Raw genomic sequence first — 17,650 nt, 5'->3', positions numbered from 1 at the left:
TTGCCACTCTAACGTGACTTGCTCCCCTGCATTGTAATATGGCAGGACAGCAGAAACTGGAGCAGCGACGTACTGGCAGATGTTCCTCATCTGCCAACATCTTCCCTAGTGAACCCAAACTACAAGCAGACACACTGGTAAAAGGCAATTAAAAGAAAACAGTATTTTGTTGATAGTTATTTCACACTTCCATCTCAGTTGTGACATTGTGGGTCCCCACACAAAGGCGGCGAAAGGACCGTTTGCACTACGTGACAGGGAGCCTAACGCACTGCTCCCGGAGGGGCGCGGGTGGCTGCAGGACGCTTGTGCGCGGGGAGGGACAGGGTGAGGGCTGGCTTTCCTTCCACCACCATCATTCCAGGGGAGTAAAAGTTCTTGCATCTTCCTCCAGGGCTCAGCAGCTACGTCACTTGACGTGAAAAGGGCTTCTGGAGCTCTCACACCTATAATCCTAGTCCCTTTTTATTCCTACAATTTAAAACTACAAACAGTCTGCTTGAGGTCATATAGGTTTATTCTACATTTTTACCCTCTATATCACTATTGCATCAGCACAGACAAACAAGCCAGGGAATATCTGCAAAGGAATAGCAATAGCTCAGAGCACACTCAGGTTTCAGATTGGGAAATCATTCAGATAATCTCACATAAAGTTTTGCTAACAGACCTGAAAATTTCTTATGCACCTTTTCAAGATCTCCCTTTAAATACCAAGTGACACTGTAGGATTAAGTTAAAATGTGTCTTTAAGAAATAAATGAAAAAGACCCCTCAAATTAGAGGAACTATTGGCTAACAAGGAAATTCAATTGAGCATTGATAAAAGCAGTCACCCATGAATTCCACAGTAAAATGCACTCTGTTTTTACTGTTGAAGTTAGAAGAGCAATCTACATACCCTGTGCTGCAAGAGACAGCTAATATTTATACAGCTGCTGCTTCCTTTGGGCTACATATGTAATATTTCTCTTTTTAAAGTTTGGTCTCAGGGCATCAAGAATTCCCAGGATCCAGTGCCAATTTGCAAAGAGAATACAAATAGACTTATACAAAAACTGGGAGTATTTTCAATTCCATCAAACCTTGACTATGAAATTATTGCTGCAACAATATTTTCAGGTTACAGAACTACAATTAAATGCTTCATTTTAATTAAGCATATTTTGACAAAGCATAAAGGAATGAATTCTATTTTTCTCTATTCGTTTAGCTAACAGATGTCTTACTTTTCTCATTTTCCCTTTTCACAGCTTTACTGTTTAAATTATTACTTTGCTACTACTTTACACATACTAATTGACCCATGCACTAAAATTACACTGTATACTAGTCATGGTTCCTAGTCTATATTTGCTGTCTCCTTTTTTGAGTTTATTATGCAGCACTGAAACAAACCCTGCTCTTAAATATATGTCCAGAGATTCTACTGATACAGATGTACCTTGCTATTAACTTCATTTAAATCTACTGATAATGAATCCCTGAAGCAGTGAGATGGCTTCAATATCTCCTCATATCTGTATCAAATTTGCCAGTCAATAGAACTGGAAAAAGATAATTAAAGAAACAACATCAATTTCAAAACCTGTAAAAATTGCTGCTGTTCATACAGCTGAAATTTTTTGGAAACTCGGCTGTGATGAGCATTCTGCAAGCTCAATTCCTAATCCTGGGCTATGGCAGGGGAATTGGGGGAACAGGGAGATAATGGAGGAGTATCCTGGTAATTTAGAAATGGAGTTTGGTTCCGAATATCCTCACTCTTCAACAACATGCATATGAGTTTAAGATGTTGGGAGGAGTTTCCTCCCATAGGAGTAGTTGAAGGAATTGAGGTATCTGTCCCAAACCGAACATTCATGGAACACAAAAATATTTCTGCAGGAGAGCAGAGATTAATAAAAAGTACTAGTTCATTCAGAGATCACAGGGATAACAAGCAGGTGAATAGTTCCAAACACCATCCACAGACTGGAATTTCTTGGCACAAGACACCCAACCAATGAATTTTAACAGTCACAAGGAGATAATTTTTTTTTAAATGATTGTCTGCTATTACTCCCTGCTCACAGACTACTTGTAAAGAAGAAAGGAAGGGTTTAAAATCTTTTTACAGTGCACTCATATCTAAGATGTATAAAGTTCTCATCAATAATTTTAAACTTATATTCTGTGAACTGACATGTCCTGGAGAAGCATATAGGCTCTATGACTGCAGCAAAGATCTATGTGGCAGGCATGAGACAAGAAAGAAAAAAGGATCAAGTCTTCACATGTACTCATTTTCCTTGAAGCTCCATGATGGGAAATAAAATATATCATGTCTGCTAGGAAGCAATTTTCTTCCTAGACATTTTCGAAATGCTAATTTTTTTAAACCATTAATAAAATCCTTAAATTGAATGAACAAGCCCCCTGCTTGAATCATAACTGTGGAGAAATCTACTGTTATTCAGAAGACTAACCAATTTGTTCTTGTTTCCCCATGCTCTGCCACTTGCTAGAACTGTGGCACGTGGCAATAAAAACTCCAATCTTTTGCTTTTATTTTGTTTTACCTATATGCCTTAATAAAACTGACAATTTCATGAAGTTAGTAAAGTGATCTTTCACAAACATTAAATACTGACTAAATCTAAAGATTTGCATGCTTGCCTGAAAAGCCTGGTATTCAGAGCAGTTGTTTGTTATTGTTCTGGAGTATTTTAAGGAACTGTGGTAAACATTACTGAAATAATAGTAGACAATAGTAAATATTCTCCCTCTGCTAATGCAGATTTTAACAGGAATTATGGCTGGTTTCGAGTGATACAAAAACACCCATATTTGAACTCTCTCCTTTCTTCTCTCACCAGATGGAAAACACTGACAATCTGATTTCTGATCTTTGAAAAATATAGCTATTAGTAATTCCAAGACTATTATTATAATCATCAGTTACTGAAATGCAGTCAATATCTATGCCTGACAACCCTCAAAAAGCACTGTAAAGGTCTAATATTGAAGTGGAGAGATGGACTGGGGTAAGAGGGTCACCCTAACTACCCCATCATCCCTGCTGTCTTTGACCTCAGCATGCTCTGTTTTCACACAGACATATCTCTGAGTAACTATAGACCTTGTGACATCTTGTTGCACAAAAATATAAAGCCAAGGTTACAACCTACTGTGAATCTTGCAAAAATAAGTAACCTGTAAATGGCATAATTAGCGCTTCCTATTAATGTTGAAGAGAATCCCCTAGACCACATACACATGGGACTTTTCTTAAAATGTGACTGTGTGGAGGAATCACAGCAAGCAAACACTTTGTAAGACAACTCTGTCCACTGCTACCTACTCTCCCTCAGTAATATTTTCTCTTTCATTACACGAAAAAGGCATAAATGGTCTCAAAAGTAACAAGTGCTACAAATGCCAGCTTTGCTGGATACTTTTGGACTCATTTTCTGCACCTTTTTATGAACACAAAGCTTTTAAAAATCTTTTACATACACAAGAATGTCAAAATATAATTTTCCTCTCATTTTCTGAATCATTTGAGTTTATGAACACCCACCCCTAATAACTCCAGTACATGCTGTGCCATGTGTTTCAGGGTGACACATGGATGACACGGCATTCAGAAATTCATTAGCAACATTATGAAGGTTGAGGAAACTGTCAAGAGGTCTTAAAGCAAGGAAGGGTCAATAGCACGTTATCATGTGTTTAGCAAACCTGGTAAACCAGATGCTAGAGCATAACACATCTCCTGAATGGGAAGATACTGAATGGGGAGAGTGAGGGATGACCGCTCAGAGAGAGAAGAGTTTTCTCCTGGCTTCTCTTCTCTATAGTCTATCACATATGGAGCTGGCCTGAGAAATCCCAGTATCTCTAACTGGGAATACTTTATTGCATTGACAATAGAGCATTGACAAAAGAGCTTGACACTTCAGTTGTGGCAGTAGGAAAAAGGGGAGAGGGAAAGAATAGTAAACTGATTTACCAGCCCAGAAGCTTTTTCAAAAATTTATTGAACTTCTAGATATTACTTATTTAAAATTAATTTTACCCATACTTCTGTCCTTTCTCACTGGCCTTTGCCTATTACGGCTTTGCTTGCAGCAAGGGTCAGAGCTCTCTACTGAACAACAGCAAAATTGTTGCAAATTCCTGAATTGTTCTCCTACTAACAACATTGCAGCAACAAGGCAAAGAGGGGAGAAAAATAATTTAACGTGAATCAGATTATATTCCCATAAATTATCCTTAATTATTTGAATTTTTAAAATCTGATAAACCTCAGGATTGTGGAGCAGGCAAAACCTGTGTATGACAAGAAAAATGTTTTGAAATAGATCATTGCTTTTCTGGACTTCTGGCTTGTTTAATTTAATCAGAAAAGGCATGGGTCCCCTGATTTATCTCTATACACCTCAGGCAAAATTTGAAGAACTGTAAAATAGAAACAAAGGTGGCAGATTAAATAAATGATCAGCAGACCACACAAAAACAGATGGTCTTTTTCTATTTTTATTTTGCTTTTTGTGGAAATAATATCCTACTTAGCGGAAAGAATAGAAAAATGAGAAAAATAAGGAAGTTATTAGCCAAAAGCCACGGAACAAATACTGACATTTTCCCAGCCCGTAGGTGAAAGAAGCAAACAGCCAGCAAAGAGAGGAAGATAAGGGTGCACTGGCAGACCTGAATGCGAGTGCTGTGCCAGGCGCAAGCCAAATCCTGCCAAAACCGAGACTTCCCAGGAAAACGCTCTGTACTTTCTCACAAACAGGAGAAAGACATTTCTCAAATCCTTTTTTTTTAATCCTCAAGACAAGAATACTTTTTATCTGTCTTTTACTAAGAATATTATCTTAAAATAGAGGTATATTTAACAGTCTTCATAGTCTTTCAAAGGTTTTGTGAGAACACAACTTAATGAAAACAAAACTACTATCATTTTTTCTTTCTTTTTATCTGTCTTTCCTCTAGGCATGCTTGCAATTCATGGTTTGATACGTCAGGCAATCAATCAAAGGCTGGTCATAAAAAGCAGTTAAACCAAAAAATAGACACAAGGCTATCTGAGCTGCTGCCTTCTTTTGAATAACAATTTCCTTTATTTTCTGTCCTTTGAGAAAATTCCCTTGTGAAGTTCTCCCCTGTGCTATGCTCCATTTAAATATTATTTCTTAATGTCAATATTTAGTTTCATTTTAAAACAACTGGGCACAAACTTGAAAACAGCATGCCCTTCATGTATTTTGGGCATATCCATCACAACAATAATTTTGCAAATGGACTTCAATCCCTCCATGCAATACCACTATTACAAAGCAGTCACACAAATGAAATAAAAAAGATGTAATTGCTAGGTTTCTGATTTATAAGACTATTGATTAAAATTCAAAAGTACTAAGACCTGGGAAGTATACTTTCAGCAGAAGAAAGATGAACAGTCAAGCTAGAACAATATGGAAAATAAGCATATTTATTATTTGTCAGTTTGTGTGAAACAAGTAGGGTTTAAGTGAACTATCAGACTACTGTTCAAAGTGAAATCCTCACGAAAGTTCTTGAATTAGGAAAGCATCTTCCACAAACACATCAAAATTCTGTGCCTTATCCTATGTAATTTACATCTCAGTTCAGTGTGATAACACAAACCCCCCAATTTTCTTATTTGTTTCTTTTTCCTATTTCCTCTTGCCATTTCATACAAGGAAAACATTCAAACATCCACAGACAGTATGTATCACTTTTTATCATTTCTCTTTGCTTATTTGTGCTGGCACCACTTTAAATCTGAACTCTTTCTATAAATTCCTTGCACACTACAGAGAAAGCAAAAAGACGTTTTTTCAGGAGCATTAACAAGCTTCCCATAATTACTGGATATTTGCTGGGTTTATGAATATTTTGTCAGTTAATATATTATTAATATTCCACACAGAGATGTTCAAATAATTTTAAATATGCCTTCCCTGCATTCAAACTGACTTTTTCATTTTCAAGCTTTTGTATATTGGCGAGGCATTCCTTTTAATCAAACAGGAATTGATTTCTATCACAAAATAAAGGTACTTTTCAATTAATGCAGTTACTTTTGCAAAGGTAACTCAAAGACTTTGAAAACAGTCTGATATTTTCATTCTTTGGGTCTTAGGTTTGTTAGTAAAGGGTTACACTCAGAATGAAATAATCCAGTTTTAGCTTATTATCTTGCTCAGAGTTTTTGTAGCACAAAGCACAGATTCGTAGAAGGATTATGAAGAATGGACACTGGCATCTTTTGAGCTGAAGACCTACCTTTTTATCACTCAGTCCAGTCACTTGGTCAACAAACTCCTCTTGAATCATAAATGCAGCTAAATTGGCAGTATAACTAGCCAGGAAAATGACAGCAAAGAAAGCCCAAACCGACACCATAATTTTACTTGTCGTCCCTTTGGGGTTTTGCACAGGCACAGAGTTGTTGAATACCAAGCCCCAGAGCAACCACACTGCCTTTCCAATGGTAAAGGACGGTCCATGGGGATCTGTAATTGCAAAGAGCAGTTATTTTAGTTGCAGTTAATTTAAACCTTGCCAAGATACCCTACATAATAACAACAGATCACTCACGAAGACACGGTTAAAAAATATTTCAATACATATTCACTGTACTCCTAATGGAACCACAGGATTTACCATAGGTACTCTCTATTGTAATGACATTAATTTCCATATTTGTAAAAAATAATTCAACATTTTCTATGTGGCATTTAGTTCAAAAGTTTTAAGATGAAAATGGAAAGCATAGGTTTCAAGGAGAAGCAAACTGGTATGTCTTTTGCAGTAAGGTATGTGCACAGTATTGCCCCTTTCAGTCTTCTGTGCCAGCAGACATGTAAAATGGAAAACTGTGGGTTTAAGTCTTAATGATTCAATTCCAGTACTTTTGTCACCAAAATTATTTGTTATCATCTCCAGTCTTCCAACATTATGCTTTTTTAACTTTATGTAAGCATATTGAAGATCAAAATGTGGGAATATGTCACCTACTTTTAAGCAACTTTGCACTCAGAGGATAAATCAGTAAGTCAACACAAAAGAGCTACCTGTATAGATACGTAACTTAGAGCAAACCACACTATGGCTATCTCACATGTTCAGAGTCAGTTCTCTGGCTTCAAATAGAAGCGGTCAGCATGATGCCCTCATGCCCTCAGAGCGGCAGAAGTGGATTAGCAATGCTATTATCCACTTCAAAGGCCTTATTTGTAGAGCCCTATGAGAATAGAGGGAAGTTTGCTCTTACCCAGCTCTAGGTAAGTACAGTGCAGTCATCTCATACTGCTCCTCATCTAGATGCCCTTTATCCTCAATGGAGAGAAACAGGCCTCCCCTGACTGTGACTCATTTGACTTTTTTATAAGTATCTATTTTTCAATTAAATAGCAATTCAGACAATAAGCTCTGATGCAGACACCTGTCATATTACCTCCTTCCTGCCCTGTCCCTTTATCCAAGGGGATGCACATTACAAACTCAGATTTAGTTATTAATTTAATTATAATTTATTTTAATAATAATTTAATTATTAAAAGACTAAAACCCGAATTGGGTATACTCAGTGCATGTTCTCGTTTCAGTAGAAATGCTCTCTGATACAGTGCGTACTTTTCACAATGCAATCAAGCACAACATCTTAGTTTATCCTCTTTCTATTCTGCACCAATGCTAAGAAGATAGAGTGCAGTAAAATAAACACAATGGAGCTGACTTTTGGTTTATGAAACTACCTTCTAGAGCCATTTAAGATTGAGCTGGTACACAGATAATATGTATTTTCTGAGGAACAATGATAAGGAAAGTATATGCCAAGAAAGCAATCTACAGTTCTGTTTATGCTACTGGAGATTGTATTACCATTGAGCTTCATCCTGCCAAAAATGCCTAGGGAAAGGAGTAATCTACATAGAAGATTCCTGTTTATTTTAAGCTTCCCATGTTTCAAATGAACAGCAGCTGGATTCATGGCAAGGCTCTAGAGCTAAGTTAGGATGGTCTAGTGCCATAATATGCCTTTCTAGCCGTAAGTATGCTAAATAATCAATTCCAGCACATGAGGTGGCACAGAAAAGAACAGCCTAGTCCCTAGATCCCCAGTGTCCATATTCACCTTTGATATCCCCTTCCTTATCACAGTGTTTATTTCGGACAGAGGTTACACATTAACCATCTCATTGAAATGATAACATCATCTGAACATTACAATAATCCCCCTTTTCAGGGACCAAGCCAATCATAATCTAGAAGAAACCATTAGTTTGTAATAGTCTCCAGCACTGTGTTCACCAAGCTGGAAGATCTCTTGTAATAAAATGAGGCAAGTATGGTTTAGAAATTAAAAACAGGCTACACTCTCAACTGTAAGTAAAGAAAGGGAAGGATGAGGGCACCACAATACATGGAATCGTCATTCTCAGGTCAAAGTGCTAATAATATACAAACTGCAGCTTTCACTGAGAAAGGCAAACTCGGTATTACATTTGTTGTGCTGGTAAATTTTGAAAATGAAGTTTCTATAACCGTGGATGCTACACAGAAAGAAGTGATGCCCTTCTGCCACTGGCCTCATTTCAAAGCTGAGTTCATCAGACTTTTTACAGGGACTATATAAAACTACATACAATGTAAACTGCTATTTTTCCAGATTATCCACCAAACCACACCAGTTTAGATCATTTTCTCTGAACTAACTGTGAATTCATAGGAGTCAGGAGTCTGTAGAATTTATTCCAATGCTTTTTTAAACTGACACTCTACAAATGATGCAGCATACTAACCAAACACTGCCTGAATACGACTCTCTGATATCACTTACCTTTCTATATGTCTTTATTCCAATGAATTAGAATACAAACATGAGCATATAAGCCCTCAAGAAATCATATTTTAAATGAAGAGCAAACATAGTTTCATAGCTGCTTTTACTGTTTTATTCCTATGTTATATGTATTTTAAAAGATGGATGGCAAGGGATGGGAAATACATGATTTTTGTATAGCTTTAGGGTTGTGTAAAATGCAAAGCTTACCTCTCCCTTGTGCTAAGTTCCTGTTATATCCTACAGGACTAAAGTACTCAAATATAAAGACAGCCATGGCAGACACAATGAGAAGCATCACAAACATCATCACCCAGACAGAAGCACTAAAAGGCTCTGCAGCAAAACAGACAAGAGAAACAGAAACACAGTTCATTAAACCAATTTCAGCACAAGAATTCTAATGTCTTCAGCTAGTCAAGCCCAGCAGCTTTCTTTAAATTAGCATTTACCAACCAAAGTGCTAGCAAGTAACTAAGTAGCAATATATAAAGACCTGCTGTTAGTTTATATATGCAAAATTCCTAAAGTCAAAATCTTAAATGTAAGTCGCAATTCAAAACCAAAGGCTGCACACTTTTCTTCAACAAAGCCTTCACTGACACTGAGTGGCAAATAATTGGTTTGACTCGCTGCTTATTCAGTCTATAATCAGGTAGCCCATTTCTATTTATCCTATGTTATATGCATTTATCAACAGAATGGTCCAACCATTATGACTGTGTTTCTGCAGAGCAAAAGCAATTAAGCATATGTTTAATACATTTGGTAATTCAGTGAAGTAGACTTCTCTCTCTTTTTCTATCCAACAAAAAGTGTCAGGGAAAAAAAGCTAAATACTTGCATTCAAACTAAATTTTTCTGTTTCGGAATTTTTTTCTCTCTGTGTTTACTTTCATCTATCTGCAATGAAGATGTTTTTTTTACCAATTGCAAACACATCCTTTTGAAAGTCTCATTCTCATCTGGGAGCAAATTTCTGAAATCAAAAGGTTTTTATGGAAAACTGAATGTCAGTTTGAAAGACAGAAAAACTGTGATTAAGTAAAAGAAGTAGGTTGGAACAGAAAACTAAAAGCAGTTTCAAATACCAGACTAAGCACCAACTTTTTGAAAGGATTGGATATGGTAATAGTATGTGATAACAAAAAATTCTTACATATCATCTTGCCCAATCACAAATTCTCTATCATTTCAGGAGTCCATGTAGTAGCTGTCATGGTATAAGGATATATGTAAGAAAGGTTTTGTATAGCAAAGTAATATCTCTTTATCAGGTCAGCTTATTTGGAGACATTTTGTATCCTAATTTTGGTAGATAATGCAAGTGTGAGAATGCTCTGAAGTGTGAGAAAAAAACCTTAGTATACTATTTCAAATTAGGACAGAATCAAGTAGCACTTGAAATGACAAGAAATTAGTGTGTTTCAATGCTTTGCCTTTTTTTGAAAGCCCAAGAGGTTCCTCCATCCTAACTTTTTCATTCTTTGAATTTAAATTAAAATTTGAACCACTGAAAATTCTTCCATCATTGCATGAAATGACTTCGAGTGAGAGTTGAGGTGTGCTGAGCCCAATAGCCCAATCTGAACCTTGCCTGAGTTAGCAGGAATGATTCACCCAGAACTAGAATGAAGTGTAATCATTTCAGCCCAAGCATGGAAATCTCATGAGATCATTTGCCTTTGCTACAATTTTTTCAGAAATTTGGAACCAAAAAAAGACCAAATTCCAAATAGCCCCACTGGTGATTTTGGATGTGAACTAAAAAGGTAAAGCAGGGAAATTGTAAGCCAAACTGTTCTCTTTCTGTTTTTAAGATAAGGTTAAGGAACAGTAATTTTTTTTAAATTATTTTATTTTTAAGAGAGGTTATGAAGTTGTCTCAATTACTATAATTATTTGTTTGGAAGAGAATCGTAAGTTAGCAAAATAACAGAATTCTTAAAAGGCAGAGAAAGATCTGTTCTGGTGCAGGCAGGTAAAGGACATTATGCAGCCAAATACAGTTAATAACAAATATTCTATGAATTCACATATTAACTGAATTAAATTGGAATTCACATAAAACTATCATACAATTTTGACAGCATTCTCCTAGAAGAAAGCAAGGCTGATAAAAGTCTCATCAAAAGCAACAGTGTAGAAACAGCAATGGTAATTTGACAAAATCTAAATAAGGCAAAGGGCAAAACAAGCCGATGTGAAAAAGTGAGCTATAAACAATAGTTTAAGCAGAATGCTCTTTAATAATTTAAGCAGTCTGGTAATGAGGTGGAGGATTAAAAGAAGCAATAGGAAACTAAAAAGCTATTTAGAATAGCAAGCAGTAAGATTGAACAAGTACAAAATCAATTGAATAACAAAGTCAATCTTCCTGTCATATTAGAGATCAAATTACACATTCAGCACTGTTCTTTATTCTCAAAGGACAGAAAGAGAACTTCCCTCAGGCAAGCAGCAGGTTTTATAAGAATTTTCAGTAAAGCTGTGATATGGCAGAAAAATATTAATATATGACTTGCCAGTGTATGTTTCAAATGACTGGCAATGGAGAATATTGAGCAATGAAAAAGATGTCTTACTCCACTAACTTGGAGTTTTACCTCCCACCACCAAAACCAATACATCAACAATACATAAAATAAATAGGGGCATAGATTTCCTATTGCATCAATGCCTCTAGAAAAGAAAACTGACCTCACCTATGAACTCTTTCACTCTTAAAAATATAGAAATTTGGATTTGAGGTTTCCCTTATTCTATTTGTTTAAATAAAGTTGAATCAATTCTCCACAGAATCTTTAAAAAAATCTATTTGTGGATCTAGCATATATAAATTTAATTTTAGTATGATACGATAATGTTTTAATGTGGATAAAATTCTCATTTGAAGGAGACACCCACATCAGAATCAGAACACAGCAGATAATGAGGAAGAGGCCGTCAGCCCATCAGTTACTTAGATCTATTGGACACAACCACTGAATGGAAAATCTAGCTCAGACAAAATCCTGTACTTGTCTACATTGAAGTAACAAATCACAAAAGCAGATATTTCATAAACCGTAATCAAGTGCTGTTTTAAAAAATAATATTGTATTTGACAGATTTTTAAAAAAATCTTTTCAAAGAATTATGTAAGATGACTCTATTCTTAGACATTCACTTTAACTGAAACATCAGTCTGTGAATAAATTCAGTTATCTGCCTGACAGTACTTTGCATGGCAAAGCATTTTACTACTATGCACACCTTATTGAAATACACAGTCAATTCCAGTAAAGTGGCAATTTCATCTACATCTAAAAAACCAGAACATAGTTCTGAGAGCACAGACTTGATTTATTGGTGCAGTAAATCAGATTTCTTCAAAAGGAATGCTATTCTATAGAGCTTTATAAGAAGGGGTTATTTTTGCTTTTTGAATTATACGTATGTCCAACTAAACCAATAACATTAAATGCATTTTAGAAATCTAATAACTATGTTATTGCACAAAATGCAAAACCAGCCTCTCTTTTGATGGTAGCTGTAAGCAGGTTTTTAAGAGGTAAGTAGAGTCCATAGTAAAAATCAACTGCACTTGCAGCACATTTAGAAAACACTCCAGTACTTACATTTCAAATGATACTTTCAACATGCTGCAACTGCAGTTTTAAAAATGAATTAACTTTACAAGTCAATGACTTATAAAAATTAAAAGACACTATCTGAATATTTCATTAAAAGTACAGCCTCTTATAATTTCATTAAAAAGTCTTTCATTCATTAAACAAAAATATTAACCACCAACAAAATATGCTTAGGTACCACCGTGTTTGGGAAGTTATTTGATTACTCACTGTGTTATATTTATTTGCATCATCTCTGTAATATGCCTTTATGGAACAGGTACGAGAAATAAGCTCTGTGTCTAAATGATGATTCTTGAGCAAGAAAACCCAATTATTTGCCCACTTGTAGCTGATACTACAGCAACAATCTACTCCTCGATGGCTACAAGCAATTTCAGTGGAAGTGAAGAACTTACACTTAGCAATCTAAAAAGAAACCATACAATCAGTGATGCAACAATGGCATCACTGATCACCCAATGGACTTGAACATACTAAACTGTTCTGTAAAATACCTGGAAAATAATGATTTTTGTTTGTTTGTTTGTTTAAATGATTTTAGTGTCCCTTGCACTATTTTCCTGTGCAAAATGTCTTTAAAAAATACTGGGCCCAAATACACTATGAGGAACATAACAGCATTCCGGGCACTTTTGATCCAACTCATGGCTCATTCTCTTTTCAGCTTCAGGTAAATTCAGGCTAACCACCCAATACAGAAATAAACAATAAGCACTAAAAAAGAAGGAGAGGGAAATAATGAAAGGAGAAATGAATAATTGAAACTAGAAGCAAACAAGGAAAGAAGACCAAAGTCTGTTTCTTTATAACCCAGCTCCTTTCTGCCCAGCCTTTCATTTCTTTGCTATATCTCCACTGTTCAACTGCATCATCACAACTCCACTGTTCAACTGCATGAATGGAGAAAACACTCAGAAGCTCTCTAGTGCAGTAGAATGGTCTTCAGAAGCCAGAGGTAACTGTTATCAAATTAGCTGTCAGATCTCTTCTAATCATAAGGAAGTCTCTTTTTCTTAGCTATTCTACAAGGGGGGGTTTAATTATTTTGTGAATGTGAATGTTTAAAAGATATGAAATCATTTATAATGGGCTAAACAAGCATAAATTACTTTGTAAAGAAGCATTTTTGAGGAAGTAATTTTCTGAACTGAAAATTTTGGGGGATTCTTTTTCATACTGAAATCACTATCATTGGTTTTCACTCACCGCATCTGAAACCAACAGCACTATCTTCATGTGCTAATAACCATGTTAATCAGCACGTCAACATGGCACAAACTTCCTAATGTAAAATTCAAAACTTGACAGAAGCACGTCAATGCACTATATAGCTTAACGAACAGCGAAACCTACCCAACTCTACAGAAATGCAATTAAATGATCTGGATGGATTGGAGAATCATACCTAGAAAAGCAGATGGTGAAACTGTGCCATTGCTCCGTGACACCATGACACTAATCCCAGTCTCAACAAATGGCACTGAAAAGTCAACCACTTCAGAGCGCTCTTCATTAATAGTGAGAGACCCCACAGCCATAACTGCACGATGATATACCACCTGATCCACAAAGAGAAGACACCACCAATATTACTCAGTAGAGAATACCTCATTTCTCCAAAAGAATTAAAACCAAACATTGCTAAGTTCTTACTTAAGAGCTCTTTTACCTAACAGAACTTACTTCACCAATCATTCCATTCCACACATTATTGACTTTTTTGCCATGTTTCCCATTAGTCACCAAATACAGGTCATATGTGAACTTGACGGTTTTAGACAACTTCTTCAGGATATCAATGCAGAATCCTTTGCAGCACTTCTTTACATTAGTTCCCTCATTAGTTGAGTTGCTGTCAACAGAGAAGACAGACATAAACATTTCTACTGGGAAAAACAGAAGAACCACAACAGCAAGATTCAGCATACTGTGAAACAACATCTTGTCATACTTGTGAGTGACCATGTTTTTCTGAATCGATGGAGAAATAATCCACAGTATGCTTTATATGGTGTTTGTAGCTCTTACTAATCATAATGCAGTTGCGTGATGAGAGATAAATAGAAGATAATGGTAGACCTTGTATGACATGCTTTCTGCTGCAGTATCCAGCCTACTGCACTTCACTTCTCCATCAAGACATACAGTCTCCTCTTACCAATCTTTCTTTTAGGCTTAGATTAAACATTTATTACTTTGACTCTCAAGACATAAGACTACGTGTCATTTAGTTATTAGAGAACTTCCCAACACATAAGGTATACAAAGGCACAGCAGTTCACCATACTGAAAATGGATGCCGCACCTTTTTCTGCACTTTGAGAAGGTGAATTTCAGGCCACCTTTGAGTGCAAAGATGAGGGCTTTCCCTTTATTTTTTTTTCTGAAATGTTCATTGCACGACCTCTAGAACTTTTTAGTATAAGCATCTTCAGAAGCCAAGGCAATATTTTACAGCCTTTGAAAGAATTAAAAATTAAAATAAAACTAGTTTGGAACTTGACTAAGTACAGTTATGTCAAAAAACATGTTTCTCTGGACTTCAGGAAGCATGTGCACAACCATTTAGCAGTCTCTGGAAATCTTCAGAAACATGCATTATATTCCCTAACATCTGCTTAGTAAAAAAATGTTGTTGTTATATTCAGTTCATAAATATGTAGACTGAAGCACAGAATGAAACAACACTGATAAATGCACAATGAGAAATTTTCCACTGATTTCTAACAACTGCTCCAAAGTTACAGAGCAATCAAAGCAGAGGACTTTTCTCTAGACGGTATGTCACAATGGTATTTTTGCTGGAGTAGTTTATCCTGTATCAAATTTCAGCACAAACATACATTTTCAATAGAAGACATTCTCAAATTGTTAAAGACTAATTTAAACAGGCATATTTCAACATAACTGGAAACAATGCAAAGAGAACTCATTAAAACAATCTTATTTTAGAACGCAATCTTCTTTCATGTGACTGCAAACGGCTAATTCTAGTTGACTTTGAATTTACTATAAGCTTACTACGCTGCTGTTAATTCAATGTGACTTACATATATATAACCAGAACCTTTCAACTTATTAAAAAGGAAGATGTGCAAACAAGAGCATACCATGTGGGAAAGGTAAAAAGAAAGAGGAAATGAAATACAGAAGGAAAAGCAAAGACAGGAAGCAAGAGGAAAAGAACAGCAAAGTATCTGAAAACAATTATACAATGAAAGAAAAAAGGGAAAGAATGAGAAAATAGGGGAATATATTTTGCACTCAAAAAAAAAAAAAAGAAAGGAATGCTGTGTATTTACTTACTTAATTTTGACAAATTTACGACATGGCACGGTGTTTTTTTGGCAACTTTCCATCAAAGGATCCACATCCTCAACAATGACAAAGGGAGCCTCCTCCAGGGTGACAATACTCAAATGATTATCATCTGGGTCACTGTCTGCAAAAGAGCTGTACCTTGGCCAGACAGAGTATTTCAGGCTCAGTGAGTTGTTCTCCCATTTCCCCACCTGAAATGCCAAGACACACAGGCTGCTGATATATGCTTGCTTGTTTCTGACAAATGACATCTAATATTAAATGTGCTGGGATACAGGTACAGGAAATTACATTGCAAAGACAGCTGTCTTGGGTTTTTGTTATCAAAATTACTTTAGAACTTTTTAGTAATTGCATGAAGTGAGAAAATGCACTGTGGTAAAGACAAACGAGGTAACGTTATTTTAAGAGATAACAGCTTTATAAAGACTGGATGACATCAGTTAACACCATCTACCACCTGGCTACAGCTGCAGTGACATTTGACATGCATCATTTCCATTTGAGCCAGAACAGCAACCAGATTTGGAATCAGGACCAATTTGCAGTAATAAGAAAACAGTTTTCAAAAAAGAAAAAAAAAAAAAAAGGAAAAAGAAAACTAACCCACACATACACATCAGACTGATAACAAAAATATCATAATATCATGTCAGTATCTTCTCAAAGAGAAGACTCTCCTATTGTTATAGTTTGAAAAGCCATTGTGAAAGCCTTTACCTAGGGTTCCATCGCACCTGAGCAAGGCCAAACCATGTTTTTAGTAAACACATGTTCTATTGTGCATGATTTAGCTCTTATTAGAAATAATGTATTTTATTCTGCTTTAGTTAATGCCAACTGCTGGGGTAGTTTAAGAAAGCATACCCCACTTTACATTAAAATTGTCTATTTATTTACTATTATAAAATATCCCTTCTAAATTAACCTACATTTCTTTCTACTTCCAGAACACCAGAAAGGGGCATATGATTTAAATATTTTGAAAACTCTAGCATTTTCTTCCTCAGGTTGTGTTTAACTACTTTGTATCCATAAATCTAATTGGATGTTTTATCCAAGTAGCGATGACAGATAATATAAATGAGCTAGCAATCCACAAAATTTATAACCTAATGCATTTTAATAATTCTTCAGTCGCTTAAGCTAAACAAATTATAACATAATCATGAGACTGCTAAAATATTTGTTTTGCAAGGAAAATGGTGGGAATTAACAGTACAATGAGACACTCAGGTCCTAAAAAAACCTGCAAAAAACTTGTCACCTACCTTCTGTCTTCTAAAGACTTTAAAATTAATCACAAAAACTCCCAAAGAACATGATTTATATCCATTCCTATTTAGGGAAGCATATAAGCACATGCCCTTTGCAGTTTCCTTTCCATCCTGTTTATAAGTCAAGATGTTTTGCTGAACTTTAATGTAGGAGGCAGAAATGCCAAATCTCTATACACTTAAATTAGGAAATGCAAAATATCTTCAGGGAATTAAGAATTCACACCTAAATCAATGGGAACTGGGCACAGGATATATATGTACAGTTCTAGTATGAAATTTAACCAAAACACACTGGATGAAGCCTTTGTGAGAAAAACTATTTCATATACAGGGAAATAAATCTGTTCAGCTCTGTATGAGGCAGCTATATTGCAAAAATAGTTTAATTGTCAAGTTGTGGTATATAATTGCATTCACAGCAGAGTCTGTGCTGGTTTATGTTAGCTTACACGGTGTCGGTCATATCTATGTCCTAAGTACGCCATGAAGTTGGCCATCTGGAATGGGGAGATTTCCAGCCAGCTCAGTAGTTCAGTCAAACAGGAAAT

General features: G+C 35.7%; 1 protein-coding gene across 6 annotated transcripts in view; it reads right to left on the bottom strand.

Moving 5' to 3' along the window:
- Positions 1–17,650, bottom strand: part of GRIN2A (glutamate ionotropic receptor NMDA type subunit 2A) — a 197,431-nt gene that overhangs the window by 46,735 nt on the left and 133,046 nt on the right. For all 6 annotated transcript variants that reach the window (XM_030002000.2, XM_030001999.2, XM_030001998.2 and 3 more), the window contains 5 exons: positions 15,808–16,013; positions 14,185–14,353; positions 13,907–14,060; positions 9,074–9,199; positions 6,301–6,530 (listed from right to left, as the gene is read on the bottom strand). In XM_030002000.2, the coding sequence (XP_029857860.1) occupies positions 6,301–6,530; positions 9,074–9,199; positions 13,907–14,060; positions 14,185–14,353; positions 15,808–16,013 (885 nt within the window). The remainder of the gene's footprint in view (positions 1–6,300; positions 6,531–9,073; positions 9,200–13,906; positions 14,061–14,184; positions 14,354–15,807; positions 16,014–17,650) is intronic.

The sequence above is a fragment of the Aquila chrysaetos genome, chromosome 25, assembly GCF_900496995.4.
Source record: "Aquila chrysaetos chrysaetos chromosome 25, bAquChr1.4, whole genome shotgun sequence".
Taxonomy (NCBI): domain Eukaryota; kingdom Metazoa; phylum Chordata; class Aves; order Accipitriformes; family Accipitridae; genus Aquila; species Aquila chrysaetos.
The sequence above is the reverse complement of the archived record's forward strand: the minus strand, read 5'-3'. Positions and strand labels throughout refer to the sequence as shown.